The sequence below is a fragment of the Rosa chinensis genome, chromosome 5 (assembly GCF_002994745.2).
Source record: "Rosa chinensis cultivar Old Blush chromosome 5, RchiOBHm-V2, whole genome shotgun sequence".
Lineage (NCBI taxonomy): Eukaryota > Viridiplantae > Streptophyta > Magnoliopsida > Rosales > Rosaceae > Rosa > Rosa chinensis.
In genome coordinates this window covers 69831486-69859171 of record NC_037092.1, presented here as the reverse complement: position 1 = coordinate 69859171, position 27686 = coordinate 69831486, and the positions used below count along the sequence as shown (strand labels likewise).

The window sequence follows — 27686 nt, the reverse complement described above, 5'->3', positions numbered from 1 at the left end:
GATCATGTCAAAACTGACTATGAAGAGTATGCGCCCAAACACATAGAAGCCAAAAACCATATGTACACCTGCGAACTGAAATTTTGTTGTGAAAGGTGATTGATAACATACGAAGAGGTGACTACCAAACATGCATCTTGTACGCTACAACGTTACAACTTGTAAGCTTCTACGAAATCATGCAGCTTCTGGTCAAACTGTGATTGAGATGGGTCAAGGTCAATCGTGTAAGCGTCGTCGACGGAAGACAAAACAAGTATTTGTTGCAAAGAATACTGACCAAGTGGATAAGGGAAAGAAGATGGCTGTTGCTCCTATGCCAAGTGTGAATGTAGATGCTAGAGAGGGTCCTTCATTGGCACGAGCATCTCCTCCCCTTGCTACAGCAGTGGTTGTTGATTTGGAATTGAATAGGGTTATGGATATTGTTGAACAAACTCCAATTGTTGAGAAGGTTACTGCTCCAACTACTATTCCATCTATTGTTGAGCAAGCCATTGTTCCAATAGTACAGGAGATAGGACAAATTATCTCCAGCCCAGTTGCAAGTTCAGTTCCAACAACCTCTCCAGGACTCCAGGTAATGTTAATGTCAATATTTCCACTGGTAATAGCTTTGAGATTCTTTCTCAAATGCAGCAAGGAAAGAGCATTGTTGCAGATGAGCAAGAGGAAGTAGGAGAGCGCAATGACAATTTGGTTGGCAATAATAATACAAATTCTACTTTGGTAGAATCTATTGCTCATCAAGCTAAGTTCTGTTGGGGTGATTTGGAAAATGAAGAACCCCTTGGTCATCATACATATGCTCAGGCTGAGATAAGTCCGGTGTCTTCTTGGTTTGATGAGGGTGAAGCAACTCTGGCAGATGAGAATCTTCTTAATTAAGTCTCTCTCAAAGTCTCAAAATAAAAAATTGAAGACCAAGAGAGATTCCCGTGATCCTTACCCTACCCGCAATCGAACGCCCGTTGTGCGTCTTGATCTTTGATTCAATCGGCTTAATCTTGCTTATGTTTTGTTGCCTTTTGAGTTTGCTGTTTTTTTTCCTAAGGTGTACATATGGTTTTTGGAAAATGAAGAACCCCTTGGTCATCATACATATGCTCAGGCTGAGATAATTCCGGTGTCTTCTTGGTTTGATGAGGGTGAAGCAACTCTGGCAGATGAGAATCTTCTTAAGTCTCTCTCAAAGTCTCAAAATAAAAAATTGAAGACCAAGAGAGATTCCCGTGATCCTTACCCCCTTCTTTCACGATCTGCATAGTGTGTGTATCCAAGAGTGTTTCTGTTGAGAGATTCTTCCTCTAGGGTTCCAGAGAGATTGGTGATTGTGATCCCATTTTCATAGTGGAAGTTCTTCGGAGATTGTCCCGTGGTTTTTTCCCTTCACATTGAAGGGTTTCCACGTTAAATTCTGGTGTCTCTTTGTTGTTCTTATATTTCTATATTGCTGCATAATCTGCTATCAATCCCAACAAATATCAGTGAAGTACATCCATTGGAAAAATCATTTGTATACAAAAGCATGTCTAACACCTTTGACCAGAGAAATTAAAGAAGAAACTTGGGCAAACACAAAAGCTTAAACAATTATGTCGACAGCTGGAAAGAACATACTTCAGTACTCATCAAATTACAGATATTTTACATAGCGGTATGAGGATTAATGTCATTAGAATGATGGAAGACCATACAGTGAAAGAGGCCTAGGAAAAATCAAAAGCTCACAAATTTTTTTCCATAGTAATAGAAGAGAAACATTTTACATTTTGGAAGTTCGTATATGCAGTTTCCTACAGTGGAGGCAAAATTTGTTACAAGCTAACATAAACAAACCAAAAACCAGACACATGCAAACACAAAATTAGTTATATAGAAATACAAATTTGAGTAAACATTCAAATCCAATAGAGTATTCTTTTGGACCATTATTGAACATCTCTTTCTATTTCAACTCTGCCAATAGTAAAATATGGTTCCCCATCTAATAGTTGATTTGAAATAAAGAAATTCTGTAGTGTTCAATCAAATATTTCCTTTCTTACCACAAATTACACATATCGTTAATATACAAACAAATAAGCACGTTGTATATAACTCAACAATCTAGTATGCCTCAAAAAATAACAAACACCTGTCAAACATCTTGATCAAATGCCCTTCTAAACCAGCAGAAAAACAAATAAAGAGGAAGACTCAAACTATGACTACATGCAACACAAGCTAAACAAGTATATTGAAGCAATGAAACATACCAAGAAAAACTGCTCAAAGACGCTTTTGTATCATAACAGACTGAAAGTTCCATTAAGAACTATCAGCTGCTCGATACATCTTCCTGCATCAATTGTATTGTTCTACTGCTATTTGCATTCTGGAGGCCGCTTGTCCTGTTTTAATACTCTTCCACTCTTCTTCTGCCCACAGGCATCTTTTTTTTTTTGGTTTTTTCGTCATCGTCATCGATCTTCATCTTTCCCATTCTCATCTTCAATGAATGACTTCATCTTTATCCCCCAATCACCTTCCTAAGAAGCCTCACCCATAAACCATGAAACAGCATGTGGGGTAATCCTATATCGAATGGTTGACCCAATATCATATTCTTGTTTCTTCAGGTTCTTGAGTTCCTCAGCAACACCTTCATCAATATCTGCATCATCCTTGGGGACTTGAGGTGGAAAAAAAGAAGTTGAAAAACTTTCACAAGTTTCAGTTCTAGTGAGTGGCTTAGATATCTTCGATCGCTTCTTAGACTTCTCCTTAAGGATCCTCTGTGTCAGACATTCTTTCAGATACCATTTAATCTCCGTACCTACCGCTTTCTGTGGTTCATCTTCATCAATCATGTGATATATTTTCACCAAGATAGAGTTCTTCAAAAATGGATTTGCTGTCGAAGTAGAACTCAAGTCTGAACCCCTTGGGATTATGTATCCTACACCACTTTATGTCTGAGATATTTAAAAGCACCTTCATCATGCTTAGTGATCTCATTGGCCAGCATGTCATCATTCTTTAGTGCATTGAGGGAGAAATCACACACTCCTCTCTTTTTTGCAGCTTTGTCCTCTTGATTTGCTGCTGCTTCAGTAGTAACTCCATCAGCTTCAACAACACCATTTAAAATCATGTATCTCTTTCTGAATAGAGGTCAGAAAGAGGTTGATACAATTTCTGATACTTGGCTTCAAGTGCTGCTCTCTCCTTGAAGAACTTGGTCTGTAACTCATCATATGGACGCTGAATTTCTCTAATAACCTCAGCCCGCGTTTTGATATTCTGGGTTAGGCTCTCAAGGATGTCCACGGTGTGCTGGCCAGCTGAATTGATGTTGACCATGTCTTTGCTCATTCTGATTTGTAAGTTACCAAATAGAGAGAGGGAAGGGAAGGAGACAGTTAGAAATACAAGGCAACTCCAAAGCTAAGTAAAGTGTTACATAAAATACATTAATCAACTAATATTAGAAACAATAAATATATAGTGTGCCAGAATTCACCAAGCATCCCTTTCTGATTTAAGTAGACCTTTTCATACATGTAACTGAACTAAAGTAACGAAAGACAAATTCAATCAGATTCCACTTCCGGATTTCTCTTATCTTTTTATATAAAGTAGATTCCCAAAACCAAAAAAGAAATGAATGATCATGCACATAATTCAAATTTTATGGATCCATCAAAAGTTTGCATACAGATTACCGTGTGTGTCCTTGAAAGCATACGTATAGCAACATTGGAGCTTTTCAGGTTTAATAATGGAACAAAAGAAAATGAACAAATAAAATAGGCAAGACAGTTTATGTAGGACTAATGAAATTTACTATACCTCAAATGTCGTAGATCAATGACTTGTAATTGCTTCCAGCTGTGGAAGTCAGAAATAGAGGTTGCAAAATGCGGGCAGTCCTGCACATGCAAGTGCTCCAATAAAGGGCACTCAATAGTAGCACTTTCAGTACTGCAGAACCTTGTGAGATGTGGAAGATATGACAAAGCCAAGATCTTCAGTTCTGGAAACACTATCTTCTTGTTCACTGCTTCCTTGTTTGGTTCAATAACCCTGTCCAAGCTAGGACATTGAGTCACTGAAAGGTCTTCCAAATGAAAAAGACATTCAGCTACATCGTATGTGAAAAGACTTTTCAATTTCTTGCACCCGGACACTGCCATACTTTTAAGGTTACAGAAAACTGCATTTGGAGCTGGACCATTCCATATGGTTATCACTTATCAGTTTCTCTAGATCCCACAATATCATCTCTCTCAATTTTGTCAAGATAATATCTTCTGGCTCCAACCCTTCAGATCCAAACACATACTCCATTCCATTCACATCTTCAAAGTGAAGTTTTTCCAGATTTTGTATACTCTTCAACAAATTTGATGGCAACAGTGCACTCACCAAGTCGTGACAATATTCCACCTTTAATGACTTGAGATTGAATAGAGACCCGAGGGGTAATTCACCACGACATAATTCCTTCAGGCAACTCACGCCAAGGAGATGCAACTCTTCCAAGTTCTCGAACACAGGTTTATTCCGATCCCATGTTATTGTTTCCATCAACACCTCCAAGTTCTCATGGGGCCCAATTATAGCTAGATACTTCAATCCATGTAACCTTCCTCTGTCATATTCCACAAGAATGTTCTTTAGGCCCTCGCACTTTAGGTACTGTAGTTTGCCTGCCTTCTCTGTCACCGTGTTGATAAACCAATCTGGTAAGCTCTTGATTGTTGTGCCAAGAGTCAGGGTTCTTGAATGATCATCTGAAAAATATGGTGTTGAAGAGTAGTCTCTAGATGGTGATTCAGTGCTGATACATATGTCGAAGTTTACCCGACTCAAACTGTGTATAACAGTTTTAGGCAAGCATTCTGCATCAGATATGTGAAGCTTCACAATGTTTAAATGTATAAAGCCAATCAACTCATCAGGATCAACATTAGTTTCTTCTCCTCTGTTGGAAAAGTAAACCAAGCCTCATTTAAATAATTGCCTATTCTATTGTAATAGTTACCTAGTAATGTGCTTTAGTGTGGTACTGTTGTTTGGAGTGGCTCTAGGTGAACTATTCTAGGCTGCTGTCCTTTTTTTTTGGCGTAAATTACTCTAGCTTGCTGGTTCTTTGGTTTTTGAGCAGCTTTTGCCTTAAACTATTAATTGTTGCTGCACAGCTATTATATATGGGTGTGCCTCTTGTACTTTTGGCTGAAATGGGTGTAAGAGTGTGATTAATGATATGTTCCCTTGTTGCTCCAGTATTCTCGACTTTGTGTGTGTGTGTGTGATAGATTTGCTTGAGTGAACTGTGTATTGTTTCTACATCTGGTATCAAAGCTGGAACAGTAGAACAGGTACAGAGAGAGCTAGTATAGCAGAGCAGGTGTTGTGATCGATGGCGAACCGAGGGAATGATTTTCCTCAATGTCCAGTTGGTAAATTTGATGGGAAAGGGAACTTCTAGCACTGGAGATCGCAGATGGAGCTCTTCTTCAAAATAATGGAGTATACAGAGGTGGTGATCAATGGATTTACAGATCCAGGAGACCAAGCAAATCTCACACAAAATCAGAGGGAGGAACTGATTCGAAACAGGAAGAAAGATAACAGAGCCCTGATGTATATTTATGGAGCAATTGATTCTGAAATCTATGAGAAGATTGCACATGTTACCACATCGAAGGAGGCCTGGGATTGTCTGATCAATACCTTTGTGGGAAGAGATAAAGTGAAGAAGGTGAGATTGCAGACTCTACGACGACAGTTCGAGCTTCTTCAGATGGAGAAAAAAGAAAGTATCTCCGATTACTTTGCAAGGACATTGGCCATTGTCAATCAAATGAAGGCCAATGGGGAGGTTATCAAAGAACTCCAGATTGTGGAGAAAATCCTTCGAACCTTGACGGAGCGGTTTGACGGAAAGGTCACAGCCATTGAGGAGTCTCAAGACCTTAATGCTATGATGGTGGATAACTTAATGAGTTCCTTGCAGGCCTATGAACAAAGGCTGAATGAGAAGTCGGAAATGGTGATTGAAGAAGCATTGCAGACTCAGTTAAGCTTCAAAAAGGAGAAAAATTGGTCGTCTCGTGGTGAGTCAAGCTCAACTCAGAAGAACCAAAACTCAAGTTACAAGAGAGGTTCACAAGGCAGATTTGGAACAAGAAGAGGAAGAGGAAGGGGCTTTCATTGGAGTCAAGGAAGAGATAGAGCAAATGTCCAGTGCTTTAATTGTTATGGATATGGTCATTACAAAAATGAATGTAGCTTGAGAAGGTCGGAGAACAAGCAGTTTCATGCCAAGTTTGCAGAGGACAACAATGACAGTGAAGAGACTTTGTTGATGGCTTTCAGTGCTATGAGTAATGGTGAACAGATCACATGGTACCTGGACACAGGCTGTAGCAATCATATGTCCGGTCACAAGGAGTTGTTCGTTGAGCTAAATGAGTCAATACAGTCAGAGATTACATTTGGGAATGCTGCAAGGATGCCAGTTAAAGGAAAGGGCAAGATTTCTATCCAGCTGAAGAATGGGATGTACAACACCATATCATGAGATGTATACTATGTGCCTGGCCTTAGTCACAACTTGCTTAGTGTGGGGCAATTATCAGAGAAGGGGTATGACATGAGAATTTTCAAAGGAGTTTTCACCATCAGAGATCCTCGACGAAAATTAATAGCAGAGGTAACCATGGCTCCTAATCGCTTGTTTCCATTATATATGCAGTATGATAAGTTACCTTGCTTTAGTTCTATGGCAAATGGTGATAATTGGTTGTGGCATATGCGTTTTGGGCATTTAAATTTCAATAGCTTAAATGCTCTTGCAAGGAAGAAGTTAGTCTGTGGATTGCCTCCTATTCACGTTCCAGACCAAGTTTGTGAGACTTGTGTTCTTGGAAAAAATCACAGAGATACTTTTCCGAAAGGGAAGACTCTGAGAGCTCAAATGCTCCTTGAGATTATACATTCTGACTTGTGCTCTGTTGAAGTTCCTTCATATGGTGGTGGGAAATATTTCATCACTTTTATTGACGATTTTAGTAGGAAGACATGGGTGTATATTTTGAAGAATAAGTCTGAAGCATGTGATGCATTCAAAGTCTTCAAGGCTTATATTGAAAAGCAAAGCTGAGGAAAAATAAAGGTGTTGAGAACTGATCGAGGCCAAGAATATATTGTTTGTGATGACTTCTTGAAGAAAAATGGTATTAAACACCAGCTGACAGTCGGGTACACGCCTCAAAAAAACGGCGTAGCAGAGAGGAAAAACATAACCATTATGGATATGGTGAGATGCATGCTGAAATTTAAAAATTTGCCCAAGTATTTTTGGGCAGAAGCTGTTTCTTGTGCAGTATACATTTTGAACAGGTCTCCTAGTAGAAGCATTGATGGAAATACTTCGTATGAAGTGTGGAGTGGTGACAAGCCCAACATTCAACATATGAGGGTGTTCGGATGTATCGCTTTTGCTCATGTTCCAGATCACATAAGGAAGAAGCTTGATGACAAAGCTGATAAGTGCATTTTTATTGGCTATAGCACGGTGACAAAGGGGTACAAGCTTTATAATCCGAAGACAAAGAAAGTAATAATGAGTCGAGATGTCACTTTTGATGAGCAAAGTGCTTGGGATTGGTGTTCAAAAGAAAAGAGACCAGCCACACTCATTCCATTGGAAGATGATTTAAGTGATGATGATCAGCAGGTTAACAATCCAGAAACTCAATCTCCATCTAACCAAGTTCCAGAAGCAGAGTCTCCACTAGAAGTTGCATCAACAAGGCCTCAACGTGAGCATCCTTTGCCACCATACTTGAAAGACTATAAGTTGAACACTACAAGGAGAAGTATATCAGATGAAGACATTGTCAACTTTGCGTTGTATGCTGATTGTGATCCTCTTACTTTCAATGAGGCTTGTCATCAACAACAATGGGTCAAGGCAATGGATGATGAAATTCATGCTATTGAAAAGAATGACACATGGGAGCTCACTTCACTTCCGGAAGGAAAGACAGCCATTGGGGTCAAATGGGTGTATAAGACCAAGTACAAGCAGAATGGAGATGTGGATCGCTTCAAAGAGAGGTTAGTAGCCAAAAGCTACAAGCAAAGACCAGGTATTGATTATCTTGAAGTTTTTGCTCCTGTTGTTAGGCTTGATACTGTTAGAATGGTAATTTCCCTTGCTACTCATAATTGTTGGAAGATATTTCAAATGGATGTTAAATCTGAGTTCTTGAATGGAACTCTTGAGGAGGAAGTCTATCTTGAGCAGCCACTTGGTTATGTGAAGGAAGGCCAATCGGAGAAAGTGTATAAGTTGAAAAAGGCTTTATATGGCCTTAAACAAGCTCCGAGGGCATGGTACACCTGAATTGATTCCTACTTTGTGGAGAATGATTTTGAAAGGTGTCCATATGAGCATACTTTATATGTTAAAGCTAATTTGCAGGGAGATGTTGTTATTGTGTGCTTGTATGTGGACGACCTTATTATCACAGGTAATAATCCAAAGATAGTTGAAGAAATCAGGGAGGCTTTGGCATCTCACTTTGAGATGACTGATATGGGGTTGATGACTTATTTTCTTAGTATTGAAGTGGTGCAAAGTGAGAAGGGGATTTTTATCTCACAAAGGAAGTATGCTAGGGACATTCTTAAACGTTTTAAGATGGAGTTTTGCAACCCAATCTTAACTCCAGTTGAACAGAGATTGAAATTGAAGAAAGATGGAAGTGGAGAGTTTGTTAATCCCACACGATACAAGCAACTTGTTGGGAGTTTGCGCTACTTGACGGCTACCAGACCTGACATCACATTTGGAGTTGGACTGATAAGCAGATTTATGGAGTCTCCTCGTCAGTCACATATGCAGGTAGCAAAAAGAATATTGAGATATGTCAAAGGAACTCAAAGTGATGGTATTTTGTATGCAGCTCACTGTCTGAATGAACTTGTTGGATACACAGATAGTGATTGGGCAGGAGATGAAAAGGCAAAGAGCACTTCAGGCTATGTTTTTGATATTGGTTCTGGTGTTATATGTTGGTCTTCAAAGAAGCAGCAAGTGGTAGCACTTTCATCTGCTGAAGCAGAGTATGTTGCAGCAAATAGGTGTGCTACTCATGCAATTTGGCTGCGTCGAATTCTTGGAAACTTGCACCAAGAACAGAAAAATCCTACAACAATCTTCTGTGATAATAACTCAGCAATCTCATTGTCAAAGAATCCAGTTTTTCATGAGAGGACAAAGCATATTCATGCCAAGCATCATTACATTCGAGATTTGGTGAACATGAAAGAGGTTGCAGTTCACTATTGTCCATCTGGAGATCAGGTAGCTGATATATTTACAAAGCCTCTAAAAACAGTTGCTTTCTTGAAGCTGAAGGAGCTAATGGGGATGATGAAGTATGAAGATCTCGGCTTGGTTTAAGGGAGGCTGTTGGAAAAGTAAACCAAGCCTCATTTAAATAATTGCCTATTCTATTGTAATAGTTACCTAGTAATGTGCTTTAGTGTGGTACTGTTGTTTGGAGTGGCTCTAGGTGAACTATTCTAGGCTGCTGTCCTTTTTTTTTGGCGTAAATTACTCTAACTTGCTGGCTCTTTGGTTTTTGAGCAGCTTTTGCCTTAAACTATTAATTGTTGCTGCACAGCTATTATATATGGGTGTGCCTCTTGTACTTTTGGCTGAAATGGGTGTAAGAGTGTGATTAATGATATGTTCCCTTGTTGCTCCAGTATTCTCGACTTTGTGTGTGTGTGTGATAGATTTGCTTGAGTGAACTGTGTATTGTTTCTACATCCTCCTCCATGAATTTTGCTTCCCTAGCCCCCAGAATTACATTGCATGTACAGTTCTTCTAAGTTACACAATCTTGACATGACATTATATGGAAATATACCAAGAGTGTAACTCCCACTTAAGTCCAGCATCCTTAGATTGGTCATGTATCCTATCTCTTTTGGTAACTCCTGAAGAGGAAACCCCCTCATACTAAGAATCTTGAGTTTCTTCAAGTTTCTAAATATGGATATGTCAATTAACTTATTGCAATAATCTAAAAACAAAGCTTGGAGATTGGTTAGGATATTAATTGACCTGGGTGGTGACGAAATATTAGTAAAGCTAATATCTAAGACCCTTAGCGCATTCGAACTTTGAAAAAAGGTTTCTGGGATCTCATATATACCAGCATTTTTTTGTAGTAACAAAATCTGGAGTTCTGAGCATACCAAATCTTCAAGAAGCCTGTCAATATCATTCATCATTAGTGAGATTGCAGAGTAGCTTCTCTGCAGACCAATCCTTGGCCAATGCCGTAATGCACAACCCGATTTTACCAAAGATCTATGACCATCTTCAGACAACAAAATCAACACGGCTACATCCCGCACTACATCATACATCCTTACACATCCTTCCTTTGTACCGTCCAAAAGTAAGCCGGAAGTTCTGAGGGACTTGATCACCGAATTTGCTGTAGCTCCGGCTTCTTGGATTGTTTTGACATCTTGAAGCAATCCTTTCCCGATTGCATACTTGAGCAAGTCTTCGATTGGGATGTCTTAGTCTTCTGGGAATAGGCAGCAAACCAAGAGAATGTTCATCATCAGACCTCAAGTAATCATAGCTCAACTTTATGCATCAGAATGGATCTCCCCCATCCTCAGGACTGGTTAGTTGGGATGTGCGTACTCGTCGAGCTGCTTCTTTCCAGTCGTCTATGTGTTTATCTCCAAGTGCCTGAGCAACTGTTATCAGTACAAGTGGGAGACCACCACATTCTCTAGCTAACATCCTTGCTGTACCATACAGCCGGATAGATGTATGAAAAGACTTTCCCTATTTCTCCACAAAAAGGTTCCAAGAATCTTCTTCTGATAAGGTATCGAGATGAATTCTTGCTTGGCACTCCATGGAATAGCAAATATTCATTCTCGTTGAGGTTAGTATGAGTTTGGAATTGCATCCATGAAGCTCGTTGTAGGAGGGGATTCCTATTCTTGACAAATTTATTCTCTGCCAAACGTTGTCCAAGACTATGAGGATCTTATTTCCTCTCATTATCCCCTCCAGCAATCTAGCGGCTCTTCGAATTTCTGTCTCCTCCTTCTTGAATTTTAATCCCAGCTGATCAGCCAATGTGCCTTGAATATTTCTCAATTCAGGGATCTGGCCTACAACAGCCCTAATCACATAATTAACAAGCCCAAGTTCTCGAGCTTGTGCGCTGACATGTTTCACCAGAGTTGTCTTGCCAACTCCTCCCATGCCATATACCCCGATGGCAGTGATTTCATCATCTTTCCGTACGTGCCTTAATGAGGTCATTCCAGGCCCGTCTAGTTGATTCAAAATCATCAGTGGGCTGCGCTTTGAACTCAATTGGAATAGGCCGTGGTGGAACTTGAAGTACCTTATTGTGGACAAATTTCACAATGCGTTTAGCAAGTTCTCTTTCAGACCTACATAAAACCGCAGGGTCAAACTAATATCAGGAAAATGGTAAATCCAAAAGTACAAGGATAAGATCCTTACCGACAATTTTTCGTATCCCATCCAGAGAGATCGGCCACATTTTTTAAAGCAAGTCTCCACTGGTCCAACTTCTCTTTGCTGTGCCTAGAATTTTCTTCATGCTTAGTAAAGGCTTCTGCAAAACTCCCCAGTTGATGTCGTACATGAGAAGGATCCACATGATAGAAAATTGGCAGGATTCTGTCCCTCCCTTCCATGGATTGAAGAACCTTTGCAAGTTCATCCAAACACCAAGGAGAAGAAGCATAGTTTGGCGACAGAACAACTATAGCCAACCTTGATTCTTCGATTGCCATTAGCAGATTTGGAGAAATAGCCTTCCCTACTTCCAGCTTTTCCTCATTCATGAATGTCTTAATCCTTCCTGTGCTTTCCAATTCATCATATAAATGGGATACAAAACCATGGCGAGTTTCACCCCTGAAACTTAAAAACACATCATACTTCCACTGACGAGCGGAAGCACTAGGGATGCTCAAAGCCATTGAACAGTACCACAACGAAACAGTACGTCTCAATAACTGGCCAGAAACCAACAAGAAGAAGGAGATTAGGAAGAAATCAGAGGAACAACACTGAAAACACCGACCACAAGAAGGGAGTTGATGGGAACTGATTCACCAAAAAGAAAAATGAGGTTGTGGAGAGAGAGTGAGAGTTGGAGACCAACATGAAAGTTAATTTGATGGACGTTTGGTATAATATTTGGAGAGGAGACTTTTGGAGTTCACATATGCAGGTTTTTTTTTTTTTTTTTTTTGAGGTTCTAGTTGGACTTTTAAATTTGATATTTGGACATCTCCTACTTATTAAACCTCTAATTCACTTTTTTTAATACTTAAATAACTAAGTAGATATGTATCTTCAACAATTTGTTGTTTTTTTTTTCCTTATCTCTATCAATTCAATCATGAAGAATTGTGTGAGTAAGCCGCCTATATTTTTGGTGTACTTTCAGTAATGAAACAAGAAAGTGATTATTGGAGGATCTGAACAAATAGACAATTACAAAGATTTTTCTATTAATCCAGATCATAGAAAAAAAAAACTATTTGTTTTGCAATATGGATGGTTCTAGAAAAGACTTTGGTTCTCAGAAAATGTATATTCGATTAAATCTAATTAAAAGCTTGGATCTTAATTAGTAATAACTACACCAAGATATTCAATAAATTTAGTTTAAGGAAATTTCAAATTCATATTGTTTTTAATTTACTTTTGTATTAAATGATAGAGCCCTGTATAGAAATTAATTATCTTTACTTAATTGTTTTAGGTAAATTATAAAGTTATGTAGGTAATATAAGGAATTTCGGGAAAAAATTGAATGTTATATTAATAGGGGATGTAAGAAGATTTTTTTTTTTTCTCTTTATCCTAATTTGTCTTTTCATATAAGTTAACAAAATCTAATGATAATTAAAAAAAGATGGAGGTCCAAATATCAAATTCGGAGATCCAACTAGAACTACCTTTTTTATTTTATGGCAACATATGCAGGCAAAGTTTGGAGTGATGAACTTTAATTGTAGAGAAATTATAAGCACTTTAGCTTCGAGCAACTCCAATAGTTTTCTCATATTTTGATTTTTCTCTATTTCGGGGAAAAATGATCTTTTTTTGCTCCAACAGATTTTCTATAACTATCCCCATTTTAGGGATAGTGAGGAAAGATAAAAAAATTTCCTAAATGTCCAGCAATCTCTACAATTTTAAGGAATAATTATGAAAATTTTAGAGATTGTTGTAAAATAGGAAATTAATTGGAGTTAAAGATGAAAAATTGCTTAAAATTTTGACTTTTGCTTCCCTACTGTAATATAAAAATTATAGAGAATCTGTTAGAATTGCTCTAAATTAAGAGCTCGTAAATTAAGAGCATCTTACGTAAGACATGAAGCCAAATAGCTAGCTGTTTGATATGCTGTGTCAGCCAAGCAATAATATACTAGCTGTTTGATATGCTGTTTGATATACTATGTCTTTGCTAGTTGGTGTGAAGCAATGGTTGGTAAAGCTACTAAGGATGATTTGGAACTGTTTGCCTATGTAACTTGGTATCTCTGGACGTTAAGAAATGACCACCTTCATGGGAAGTATAACTTTCAGAGCCCAAGCTGCATTATTTCTAAAGCTACTTCTCTTTTGGGTGAATTTAAGGAGGCAAACACCCTCAAGGGTCTGCAAAAAGTCAATAGAGATTGTAAATGGCAACCTCCCCCTGCAGGTGTGTACAAATTAAATACTGATGGTGCTGCAGAACCACGGAGTGGAAGAAGAGGCCTTGGAGCTGTGATTCAAAATGAGAATGGTGAACTTATGGGAGCTTCTACTCAACAAACTATTGGCACATTCTCCCCACTGATAACTGAACTTTTGGCACTTAAAGTAGGTCTATGTTTTGCTATTGATCTGAGAACCCTCCCAGTGGTGATTGAAATGGATAGCTCAGAGGCTGTGCGTCTTGTCAATGCCTCTGATCCTTGTTTAGCTTAAGAAGGCTTCTTAGTTGAGGAAGTAAAGTCTTTGTTGAAAATCTGCAGTTCAAGTAATGTCACCTTCAAAACCCGGGAATGCAACAATGTTGCTCATGGTTTAGCAAAATTCATCTTGTATGAAAATGAGAATATGTTTTGTATTGAACATGGGCCGCAATGGCTTATGGAATTGGTGAAAACCGATTCCGATGGTTGTAACCTTTCCTTTAATTAATGAATGGTTACTCTTCATGATCAAAATACTGGCACATGTTAGGTAAAGCTTGGACTATTTCCAAACATTGACCACTAATTCTAAACATTACCTGATGTCTATTTCCATCATTATTCAATCTTTTTGACTAAGAGCAAGTTCACCCATTTTCAAGAAATGTCAAGGTCGAAAAGTCAAGAATTCGACCAGTCAAGTTACTGTTCACTACTATTGGACATGGGATTTCCACCCGTTTTTTTTCTTGACCAGTCAAGACTGTTCTTTTTTCACTGTTCATCGATTTTTTCTTACATAAATGAAAAGCTAGGAATAAGTACAATACAACATTATTTAGTTGTTGTACGAGAAATTCGGTTTCTAATCGATTTCTATTTTCGAAACAAACGTTATTTAGGGGGTCGTGAAAATTGACTTTTTATATGTTTGGAATTTGGGAAAACTTCCTTCATGAAAGTTGTAGAGCTCGTCGATACAATCTCGTGCATATATGGAACGCAATATTCGGAGTTCATTTGAATTTATTATGAATTTTTAAAATCTGAAAATTTTCTATAAATAGAAAAAAAAATCTGTTTTGTTTCAAAGGACGAAATTTTTTTTTTTTTTTTTTTTCCATTCCTCCCCCCCCCCCCCCCCCCCCCCCCGGTTCTCTCTATCTCTCGCGCCCCCAGACCTAGCGGGTTTCGTCCGACCCGATCCGCCTTTTTCTCCCTCCTCCGGCGTCCTCCGTGCACAAACCCTGCTCCCCCGAGGTCGCCTCACCTCGTCCGGCCGCTCTGTGGCGTCAGCCCGCCTAGACGCTGCCCCCAGGCCGAGATCGAAGCAACCCCAGGCGGAGCAAATCGTCCTCCGGCCAGGTTCATTCGTGCGTCACCTCCACGCGTCCTCTCCTCCGCATCTCTCTCTGCTTGTCTATCGCTGACGTCGGCCACGTCCGGCTTTGTGTCAAGCTAGCGTCTCCTTCGACTGGTCATAATCTTAGTCAGGGCTTTTGCCTTTTTTGTTGGCCTCGGTCAAGGAAAGCCAAACCTTGGCTGGGCAAAACTACACCGATGGAGGGATGATTTTCCCCTTGCCCAGTCAACACATCATCAATCCTTGCTGGTGCCCGGTCAAAACTACACCGGTGGACTTGCTCTAAGAGCTTCGCTTGAATTTGCCTTGCTGGGTTTAATTTGCTAGCTATTTGAGACTTTATGACCTTTCCATAAGAATTCTTAAAATTTCAGGCTGTTACATTGCTACGTCGTAATTACTAGGAGTTCTGGTAATTGCCTTTAGATCTCTAATGGCAAGACTGACTGTATCGCTTACTTCCCCCTTGTAATTTACACATTTCAGACTATAGATTGATTACACCTGCATTGCTCAATTCCAGAACTACGTGCATATTGTCTACCAAAAAGAAAATGAAGCATCAAACTACTAATATATTCACTCGCAGGTCCCATGGCCAAAAAATATTGGGTTTGAAGCAATGATTGCTGTTTATAAAATTCTGCCATCTTGACCTTAATTTTGGATAACCTGTACAGGCTGGGTTTCAACACTTACCATAAACTATTACCAAAAAACCAAAAACAAGAAAGGACTGAAATTTGCACTCCCATTTTTATAAATCACACTACTTTTGAACTGTTTAATACTAACCAGCAGGATGTAAAAGTGGAGAAAGAAGGAAACACTTGCCATAAGTCTCTGAGATAACTAAACTTTTGGAAAACCTTTTCATTTTGTCATGGATATGTATCCAAGTGAAGTACACCTGAGAGATTTATGCACACAGAAATCTACAAGAGAATGTGTCGACAAACTTATATATGTATATAGCTTGTACACAAAAACACATCCTAATAATGTATGTTAAGATAGCCTCCATACTGTACATTAAGATAAGAGATGTATATTACACAGCAGGCATGTCAATGTTCTATCAAACTTTTTTTTCTTTTTTTTTGGTAGAAACGTCAATATTTATCAAACATTTTAATCTGTCTAACTTCTAAATCAAATCAGAGATAAAATGCTTTTATATCAATCCATACCTCCCAAAGGCTTGTCATGTTGCTCCAAATGCTGGAATATAGAAGAAGAAATAAGGAGAGTGTTTTCTTTATGGATGGAATAATGACAACAATTCAAGGACTCTGCAGTAACAGGCATATATTGACAACTTTTATGCTCTTAATGCTAGAAACTCCTTCATGTTATCTACAATGCCTTTATCATATGGATTCCTGAACCTAATATTTGTGAGGCTTTGTCCTGGATGGGTTAAAAAAAAATATTCAGAAATTGTACCGAGCGTACAGATAGCGATAACTAATTTGTAACAGAATTTGGTGGCCGGCTGCAATAAATTTACCTGGTTGAGGTGGAATAACAAGTTGGAACTCTGGATGCTTTTCCAGTTTACCTTGAAACGAAACAATAGAAGATATTAACATTACTTCAATCCAAAATAAGGGATGACTCATCATTAACACATATTTTTTCTTCTATACTTCTAGGCCCTTGAATCATAAGATCACAAAGTCCGTTATTAAATAAAAGGGGACATAGTTGACCAATTTTCTCTAACACACAACGCAACTATATCAACCCAATCTCTTTTCTATTATTATCTGTTTATGATTGATTCATGGAGAACTTACCCACTCATCAGCTCTGATGTTGGTGCATACACAGTATATGTGTCATATCACAAACACCAACCACTCACAAACCAATAGACATTATTAGAACCCATATGAAGCAACCTAATTACCAATAGATCATTCAGAAATGAGCAGATCACATACAGAGCATTAGTGATACAAACCTGCCATAGCAGTTGGAGAATGGTGAACAAAATTGTGCTAACAGCTAAACTTTCAGAAAGAGCAAGCTACACAATCGGTTGGGAACAAAAAAAAAGTATTGTGTAAGTTGCTGAGGCATAGATAACTTCTTTGAGTAACTTGACACAGTGTTGATATAAATTAGTTGGCTAAGTTGCAAAGTGCAATAACCAACCTCTGAGCTAGGTCTATCTAAGATCCTAGATTTGGCCGCAACGGAGAAAATTGTACACGAATTTAAAAAATAATAATAATAGAGGAGTGAAATCCATACTCCCTCTTTCATTCTTTGGTCAAAATTCTCATAAAAAGACAAAATTTAAGTTACCAAAAAAAGAAACATGAAGTGTGGATTGTAAAATAGAGAGTATGGATTTCACTCCCTTAATAATAATACATGTAACCAACAATAGTTTTCAATAGACATTGAACAGGAAATCAAAAGATTTTCTGTGACTTGCAATAAAAACAAGTCACGAAGAGTGACAACTTACAGAGTGATGAGTAGGGGTGGGCATTTTGTACCGAAAATGCGGTTACCGACCCGAACAGCACCGAAAAAACAGTTCGGTAACCGCACCGAACTAAAACGGTGTCGTTTTATGATCACACCGCACCGAACCGTATAAAAGCGGTTAGGTTGCGGTTTCAGGTCATAAACCGCCCGATTTAAACTGACCCACACCGAATTTATTTTAATTACATTTTATTTATTTATTATTTCTCTAATGATGGAAATGTTGGTTTTCAATATATAAGAAATCCGGTTTTGATTAGGTTTTCAGTTTGTAATAAGTTGTTATGTTTGCTTGATAATTGATATACATATATATATATATATATATATCTGTGTGTGTGTAATAAGTTGCTATGGTCTTTCTGCAAGTTGCTTGATATTTGGGTGATATTTGCCGATTTGTGTGGATTCTAAATGCATTCAAAATTTATTTATGCCTTATTGAAATTGTTAGGTAAAAATAAGCCTGATTTTGGCCCTCTCTTTCAAGTTGAAATTAATAAATCGCTCCAAACCAAAACCGACCCGCACCGCACCGAAAAATGGTGTAACCGAAATAATCGGTTCAACCCTTTTGTAATGCGGTTGCGGTTTGATATATAGGCCAACCGAAAAAAGCGGTTTAGTTGCGGTTTGAGCCTCAAACCGAACCGAACCGAACCGCACCGCGCCCACCCCTAGTGATGAGCACACTAGATAAAAAGCCTCGGTACTGATAAATCCAAACAGGAGAAATAAGAAGAGGGAATGATTATTTTGGCCTGCAGAGCAATGGTAACAACGTCATTAACCACCACATTAAGGAAATTATAAGTGATATATTTTCACCAAGTAGCGTGAACTTTCAAATTTCTCATATTCCATCTAACTAATATGAAGAATACTAAAGCACAACAATTCTCATTACTTATACAATTCCCAGAAGCAGGACAATGATGATCAAGACCCTTTATGTATGCCTTGCAGGTTTTGCAATATCTTATACCTCATTAACAAACCAGATTAATCCTGAGAATGACCACCATCCGGATCACAATAGGTATGATTACAGATAAGTTGCATTCTCTGAAGGAACATGTAACCGGCATAATCTATCATCAACTGTCAATCTGAATTTCACATTCAAACAATCATCAATTTATCAGACGTTCTCTTTTCTTTTTCAATCTCAAATTATCAAAAGCTCAGTTTGATATGACAACATAACCTGTTACACAATCCAGTGAGTAAACATTTCTCATTTAATAAATGATAGAAAGAATGAAGAGAGTGAAAAGTATTACTTGAGTTGATTCATGGCCTAAACCACTTGCTAAAAGCTCCAAATCCTGCACAAATAAGAAAGTCATCAACTAAATACATTTCACTGCAAACAATGGATTAGCTAAGTGCAGAGAAAAAATTACCCCAAAATTAGTATATAGTCAGAAGACATGGTACCAATGTTGAAAATTAATATATAATCAACCTCACGATGATTATCAACTTGAGAAAGAGAAACTGGGCTCTCCAAAGGTTGGTCTGAACTCTGAAGACCTATTTCTAACAATGCCTGCAGGGTCACTTGTTATGATACTGCCACTAACAAAACACTTATTACTATTACAGTATTACTAGCTGTCAATTTATGTATTCATGCATCAAATTAGCACAGTGGAGCTTAAAATCACCAACCTATGGAGACCAATAAAGAGGAACACAACTCCCCAGTTGAAAACGGCATCATTTGGTACCGGCACGGCTACAACAACCACATAAACAATTGTCAAATCAATTCCACATACCCAAATACGCAATAAATTGTTGATGTCAATTGAGCTTACATGGTCGAATAACAGAGAAGTAATATTGTTAAACAGCGACAAGCGTGGCCCGTAGTCCACCATTGTACTGATATTATCCCAACTTAACCACCCGATAGGTGTTGGGTTTTAATCACAAAAGGCCTCGGTACAATTGGGTGAGATCCACCCACTTATAAGTTTTATTTTATTTATCACTTTTCCAATGTGGGATCTTTCCTCTCCAACATGTCCCCTCACGTGCAACCTAGCTCTAGGTATGCACGTGGAATTAATTGACAAACCCGATTCCACATTGGAAATCGGGTCACAAGTCCCACATTAGAGACTTGACCAATCACATAACAATCCAAGACCCACATCGGACACTTGGCAATAATCCAATCGGAAACTTCTGATGGCCAATTTAATGAACCCAAACTAGGTCCATGATTGGAGAGGAGATTGGTGAATCAATTAATGAATGAACCCATATCCAGGTCCATGATGACGAAGCAATTGGAGAGAGACCCGCTCTGATACCATGTTAAACAGCGACAAGCGTGGCCCGTAGCCCACCATTGTACCGATATTATCCCAACTTACCACCCGATAGGTGTTGGGTTTTAATCATAAAATGCCTCGGTACAATTGGGTGAGATCCACCCACTTATAAGTTTTATTTTATTTGTCACTTTTCCAATGTGGGATCTTTCCTCTCCAACAAATATCCCCAGATGAAGAGAATGTTGAAGAAGACGAAAGCCGGAACCGAAGCTTTTGTTCTAAGAAGCGTTCTTCTACACCTTCCGCCAAGACCGACGAGCACCAGAAGCAGCAGAACCGAGAGAGCTAGTTGGGTTAGAAAGGAGAAGGCAGAGAAGAAGCGAGGGATCACAGAGAGAGCCAAGTGAGTGAGGAAGACGAAGATACACGACACTATGCAACGGCCAATTAGCTTGGACCGACTTAAGGGATTGCTCTACTTCTGTGTTTCAAGCATTGCTTTTGGGATTTTCCTTCAAAGTTTCTAAGCTTCTACAGGAAAATCGAAAAGAAAGAACGATAAACATTTAAACCTTGTGTATACTGTAAACTGAGCCTATGAGGTAAATTTTATTTCACTTTTTAACTGTTTTCGTTTCACTCAACAAAGGAAAGAACCTCACCTCACACAGTCACACGTGTGCGTTTAGACCCAAAAACCCGAAGAACCAACCTGAATTGGACTGAAATTGGCGGTTTGGTTCTGTTTTTTCTTTAAATTTCACAGTTCAGATAGAATTCATGTTCTCTTTTTTGTTTTTTGATTCAAGTCTCGGATTTTAAATATAAAATATTCGAATAGGTTTCTCTAAATGTAACCTGTAAATGTCTAAATACACCCAACGGATATTTTAGATCCGGAGAAATCTAAGAATCTTTAACTACACCCAGCAATTTTCAATAATGCCCTTATTTTTAATTAAACCCAACAAATCCCAATTAGGATATGAAGAATAACACACCAGCAAATCCTTCATTCTTTTGAGATGATTTGGTATTCTGTATTGACATTTTTAACGCTGATCTGGTATATTTATGCGAGAACACTGCATTGATGGTATGGTTGTACAATTGGATGAGAGTTTTGATTCGATTAATATTAACCAACAAACTTGAAGGAAATATATGAAGTCAACATCATTATTATTCTCTCTACTAATAAGAAAGAACGTGACTGCCATAAGAATGGAATTAATACATCTCAATTGAACTCAAACACAATCATACAACAATCGCAAGCAGATTTCGCAAGAAGATTTTGTTATACTTCTCACCTGGATGTCCACGGTGTAGAATCACTGTAAATCTGTATGTAATTAGGATTCTTATTTAATTAGGATATCTTGTGATTATATAAAATCTTGTAATTATGGAAAGATTGTTTCCTATTAGAGTTAGACTACTCCTTTGTTTTCCAAAACATTCATATCCATCTTGAAACCCTAGAAAATCCAATCCTGCGAAAATCCTGAATTCCTCAATGGTGCAATCAGAGAAACAGGCTATGGGGCATTCGGTAACTACCGAATTTTCTATTATGGCTCAACGCAAACAGGGTCCTCCTCTAGACTTCTCAGGACCTTCTCCACACCATCCTCTAGGTAAACTAGATCCATATGCAAACAAAAAGTGCATTATATGTGGGGAATTAGGTCATAGCAAGGAGCGGTGCTATGAAGTGATTGGTTACCCAGATTGGTGGGACTTCGCCAAGAAACCGCGAAAGAATCTGGGCAAGGCTGCTGTTGCTTCTACAGAGGAAGTTTACCTAGACAATGCCTATGCTAATGTAGCACAGTCAAATATGAAGGGTAAGGTTACTTTTAATCAAGGTTTGAAAAATCGCTAGGCGCTAGTCGGGCGGTGGGTTGGGGAGGAGCGCCCAGGCGGCTAGGCGGGTGCCTAGGCGGCGCCTAGGCGGTTTTGTATTTTTAATTTTTATTTATTTTTATATTATATAAAATGTATATAAGAGTATATATAGCCCTTTAAATGAATATATGAAGACTTCTTATAACTTATAAAAAATAAAATATAGTTATATAGGATTTTTTTTTTTTATAACCAATGAATTAAAAGGGAAACATTGGGAAGAGTGGAAGACAAAAAAAAAGAAGAGGAAATGTGAAAGACAAAAACAATAAAGTTATCTATGTTCCTCACTTCCTCCCGCTCTCCTCCCCTCTCCCTCTCAATCTCCATTCTCCAACAGCTCATTGAATATTTATATAATTAATATAGGAAACATGGAAGCCTTGGGTATGAGTGTATGACACGCCTAACATATATATATATATATATATATATATAATTATATATATATATATATATATTTGGAACTACACGCCTAACATATTCAATTATGCTTAGAGAGTTAGAAGTATGCAACCACTTGCCCTTCCATCGTCTCTCTCTCGACAAACAGCAGCCATGTCTCTCTCTTCTCTCTCTCTCTCTCTCTCTCTCTCTCTCTCTCTCTCTCTCTCTCTCTCTCTCTCTCAACAAATAGCAGTGTTCATTATGATCTTTTCTTCCTCTCTTGTGCAAAACCAATAGCCACCACCCTCCACAGTCTCTCTCATATTTCTTAGATTTCAAGATCTTCATTTTGGGGGAAGCTGGGGGTGGCTTGTGGGGAAGCTGCAGTGGAGACGTGGAGCAGAGGCACGGTGGCCAGATTAAAGGAAGTCTGAGGAAGGGCGCAATGGAGCTTCGGTGGCTCGGGGGAGCTGCGGTGGAAGCTTGGAGAAAAGCTGCGGTGGAGGAGTGAAGCAGAGCGAAAGCTGCGGTCTAATTTGGGATCGAATGCTTTCGGTGTTTAGGGAAAACCGCCTAGATGCCTGAACCGCCCAGACCGCCCAGATGGGTGCCCAGGCAACCTAAATTCTCTCCGCCTAAGGCCGCCGATTACCCCTTACTCGCCTCGGTCTCTTGCCTCCCAGCGCCTGGGCGGCCGTTTTTTAGAACACTGCTTTTAATAGTACATGGATAATTGATATAGATGCATCTGACCATATGACCAATGACCATAGTCTTGTGAAAAACCTTAGACGTTCCCCTCAAAATGTTGTCTCTACTGTTGATGGTACTCCAACTCCAGTCATCGGAGAAAGTTCTATTGCTTTATCTGATACCTTAACCCTTGAATCTGTCTTAGTTGTTCCATCACTAGCTTATAATCTCCTGTCTGTTGGTCAAATTATTTTAGCTTTTGCATGTTTTGTGACCTTCTATCCGTCTTTCTGTGTGTTTGAGGACATTCTGACTCGGCAGATTCTTAGTTATGGTGTTAGAAGGGGGAAATTATACTACCTGGATCTGATAGAGACTGGAAAGAAACAGAAACATCTTTTGGGACAAGCTAATCAGATCAACGGGGTAGAGAATGCGAAGGAAGCTGTATGGTTATGGTATTGTCGTTTAGGTCATCTATCTTCTAGTTATCTTAAGAAGCTGCAACCTCATTTGTTTTTAGTTGTCATTGATTTGGATTTCCATTGTGACATTTGTGAACTAACCAAGAGTCACCGTATTTCATATTCACCAAGTCTTAATAAAAGTCATTTTCCTTTTATGAAGATTCACTCTGATGTCTGGGGTCCTGCGAAAATTTCTTCTCTTTCTGGAGCTCGGTATTTTGTAACGTTTACTGATGATTGCACTCACATGACGTGGGTGTCATTACTGAAGAATAAGAGTGAGTATTTGGAATGTTTACCGAATTTCACAAAATGGTGGCAACTCAGTTTCAACAATCCATCAGAGTGTTTCAGTCTGACAATGGTGGAGAGTTTGTGAATGGCCCTATGATTGAGTTTTGCCAGTCACATGGAATTCGTCATCAAACCTCCAATTCTTATACTCCTCAACAAAATGGTTTAGCAGAACGGAAGAACAGGCAGTTGATGGAAGTTGTTCGTGCTTCCTTGTTTGGCATGAATGTACTTCGGTCCTATTGGGGAGAAGCAGTGAAATCAGCAGCCTATCTTATCAACCGTACTCCTTCACCGGTGATTGAGTTTCATAATCATCATTAGAAGCTTCATACACTTTTGACCATCCCTTTTGTGCCTAATTTGGAGCCTCGGGTGTTTGGGTGCACAACTTATGTTCATATTCCCAAGCCTCAACGCAGCAAGCTTGATCTCCGTGCCCATAAGTGTATATTTGTTGGTTATGTTGAATTCCAGAAGGGTTATCGATGTTATGATCCTATTACTAGCACTATACATGTCTCTCTTGATGTTGATTTTCGTGAATCCGAGCCTTATTATTCAGGGGGAGTTACGTAGTCTTCCCTTAAGGGGGAGAGAGGTTGTGAAGGAAATCCTCGAGATTTATTTGAATTTGAAGAATTTGAAGCATTGGAATCGAAATTTGGAGTTGGGAATTCTCCAGTACCAGTTGACAACGAAACTGAAATTGGGACAGTAGAAAATGAAAAAGAAAAAGAATCTGAGGACATTGAATCTATTGGAGGTGGACTAGTGGGATCCCCAACTTACCAGGACAGATGCGGTGTAGGACCATCCCTTGAACCGAGCCGACGTCATGATCTGTCGAACAAGACAGACGCATCACACCAAGACGTCAGCTTGCATCCCCAAAGTGACAACGACGTCAGCATGCATCCCCAAAGTGACAACGACGCTTCAATGCGTCCTGGAATATATGAAACGTCACAAGTTGACGAATTACCCATTGAACAGCCCAATTGTGATACACCAAATGAAGAGAATATAATTCAAAGTTCTCATCTGTCAGAGTTTTTCCCCCTCTCTACATCATCAACTGAAGAATCCGCTGCGAATGTTCCTCCTCAAGTACCTTTAATTTTGAATGAATTATCTGGGGTAGATAATATTGATTCTAGGAAATCACAAAGGGTTACCAAGGGTATTCCTAAGAAACAATATGAGCCAGACATCAAAGCCAAAGCTAAATATCATGTAGCTAATTACATGTCTACCCATAGGTTGTCTGGGTCATATGCACTTGTTATTGATCAATTATCTACTGTACCTATTCCTAGTAACGTGCAGGATGCATTGACGGATTTAAAATGGACAAAGGCGATGAATGAAGAATTAGAAGCTCTTCAAAAGAATGCAACATGGGAGTTAGTACCTCTGTCGGCTGGGAAGAAAACTGTAGGATGTCGTTGGGTGTTTACTGTGAAGCTTAATGCCGATGGAACTATTGATAGATACAAGGCGAGGTTGGTTGCCAAGGGATATACACAACGCTATGGGATTGATTATGAGGAGACTTTTGCACCTGTAGCAAAGATCAATACTGTCCGGATTCTAATCTCACTTGCAACAAACAAAGATTGGCCGTTGCACCAGTTTGATGTGAAGAATGCATTTCTTAATGGGAATTTGGAGGGAGAAGTATACATGGATATGCCTCCAGGTGTTAAGAATCACCCGAGTGATGTTAGCAAAGTGTGTGAATTGAAGAAATCTTTGTATGACCTGAAGCAATCTCCAAAAGCTTGGTTTGGAAGATTTTCAAAGTCCATAAAATCCTTTGGGTACAGACAGAGCAATTATGACCATACCTTGTTTATCAAACGCAAGAATGGTAAGATTACAGCTCTTATTGTGTATGTTGATGACATGATTGTTACAGGGGATGATCTGAAAGAGATGAATGAATTGCAAAAGTATATGTCAAAGGAGTTTGAAATGAAGGATTTGGGACAACTGAAGTATTTTATGGGTATTGAAGTTGCAAGGTCTAAGAAGGGGATTTTGCTTTCACAAAGGAAGTATGTCCTTGATTTACTTGCTGAAACAGGGATGCTGGACTGCAGACCAATGGAGACACCCATTGAGATGAATCACAGACTTGCTATTTATCCTGATCAAGTTCCAACTGATAAAAGGAGGTATCAACATCTTGTAGGAAGGTTTATTTATCTTTCACATACTAGACCAGATATTGTTTATGCTGTGAGTGTTGTTAGCCAGTTTATGCATTGTCCTAGTGAAGAGCATATGGATGCAGTCTTTCGTATTTTGAGGTACTTGACGATGGCGCCAGGTAAAGGGTTACTGTTTGAGAAAAAAAGATGAATTGGAACTTGTTGGATATACGGATGCAGATTAAGCTGGTGATAAAACTGACAGACGTTCTACATCTGGGTACTTTACTTTTGTTGGAGGGAACCTTGTCACTTGGCGTAGCAAAAAGCAAAAAGTCGTTGCCAGATCAAGTGTAGAAGTTGAGTTTTGAGGTATGGCACATGAAGTTTGTGAAATGTTATGGATCCGTAATGTCATGAAAGACCTGGGTTACAAGCTTAAAAGGCCTATGGATCTGCATTGTGATAATACAGTTGCCATTGAGATTGCACATAATCCAATTCAGCATGATAGAACAAAGCATGTGGAGGTTGACCGTCATTTTATTAAAGAAAATCTTGACAGAAAGGTTATTCGCTTTCCATTTGTAAACTCAGAGGAGCAATTAGCTGATGTTCTCACTAAAGGAGTGTCCAGGAAAATATTCGACAACTCGATTGACAAGTTGGGTATGATAGACATCTATCCACCAACTTTAGGAGGAGTGTATAATCGCTGTAAATCAGTATGTAATTAGGATTCTTATTTAATTAGGATATCTTGTGATTATAGAAAATCCTGTAATTATGGAAATAATGTTTTCTATTAGGGTTAGACTACTCCTTTGTACTTGTATATTTACCCCCACTGTGCGATAAATATTAATCATCGAATTAACTCTGAATTGAAGTATTCTTTTCTACTCACGGCAACAAACCAAACCATACTGGACGACCATCAAATAGACAATCATGCTTCAACTCAAATAGAAGAAAGCACAAATTTGATAGTTGAAGAGAAGCAATCAACATGGAAATCAGATCAAGAAGGTGGATATTGACAAAGTTTGGTATTCTTCGTCAGGGTGAATGGTTTTCGTTAGGTGTATGAAGGTTTAATTAAAGAAAGACTACTGCAGGAAAACTTGATGAGTATAGTTAGAAATTTTATAAATTTGCTAGGTGTAAAAAGTTTATTGGAAGTACATAGATATTTGCCAGTTACATTTAGAAAATTTAGGATTAGCAGAACCAAGTGTTGGTGGTAACATATAATCGTATTTTTATCTAAGTTGGTTTCAACTTCTAACTAGATAAGTCTATCCTATTAGAATAGGCTTGCCCACACTATGATTTCCCATAACAAAAACAAAAGGCTGGCATTTCACACAATCATTTCTCTATTTCAGGCGCAATGCTTCTGTAACTCTTCTCTCTTTCTTCTTCTCTTCTTTTACTTCTTCTATTCTTCTTTTGTTCTTCATTTCTTGTTTAGAAGCCGAAACCAAATACTATATCTCTTCTTCAAATTCTTCTTCTGCAATCCATCTCTCTGAATCATCTCATCTTGCGCAATTCATCTCTCTCAATCATCTCTTTGAATCATCTTGTGCAATTCATCTCTCTCAATCATCTTAGAATCTTAGTCATTGATTTATGTAGATCTAGGATTTATATTTTCGACTTGGGTGTTTGTATTGATGATTCGATTGATCTATGACAAATCCATTCCAGAATCAAATATCAGTTCCAGTGAAAGCACCGAGACTCGAACTAAAACATAACAGTCAATTTTGTGTCGCTTTCATATCCTAAAATAGCTCAACCTGAACTGAACTAAACTAAACTTATTGATTTCATTCTCAATTCC

The 27686-nt window shown here is 38.6% G+C and overlaps 2 protein-coding genes and 1 pseudogene across 2 annotated transcripts; 1 reads left to right on the top strand and 2 right to left on the bottom strand.

Moving 5' to 3' along the window:
• Positions 1 to 2522: 2522 nt before the first annotated feature.
• Positions 2523 to 4537, bottom strand: LOC112163941 (annotated as a pseudogene).
• A 954-nt stretch (positions 4538 to 5491) lies between these two features.
• On the top strand, positions 5492 to 6571 carry LOC112163940 (copia protein). The gene has a single exon (XM_024300198.2). The coding sequence runs from the start codon at positions 5492 to 5494 to the stop codon at positions 6569 to 6571; it is 1080 nt and encodes a 359-aa protein (XP_024155966.2).
• Positions 6572 to 10876: 4305 nt separating this feature from the next.
• Positions 10877 to 12057, bottom strand: LOC112163939 (disease resistance protein RPV1). The gene is made up of 2 exons (XM_024300197.1): positions 11573 to 12057; positions 10877 to 11450 (listed from the first exon to the last, which is right to left on the bottom strand). The coding sequence occupies exons 1-2, from the start codon at positions 12055 to 12057 to the stop codon at positions 10877 to 10879; spliced, it is 1059 nt and encodes a 352-aa protein (XP_024155965.1).
• Between the last annotated feature and the right edge of the window lie 15629 nt (positions 12058 to 27686).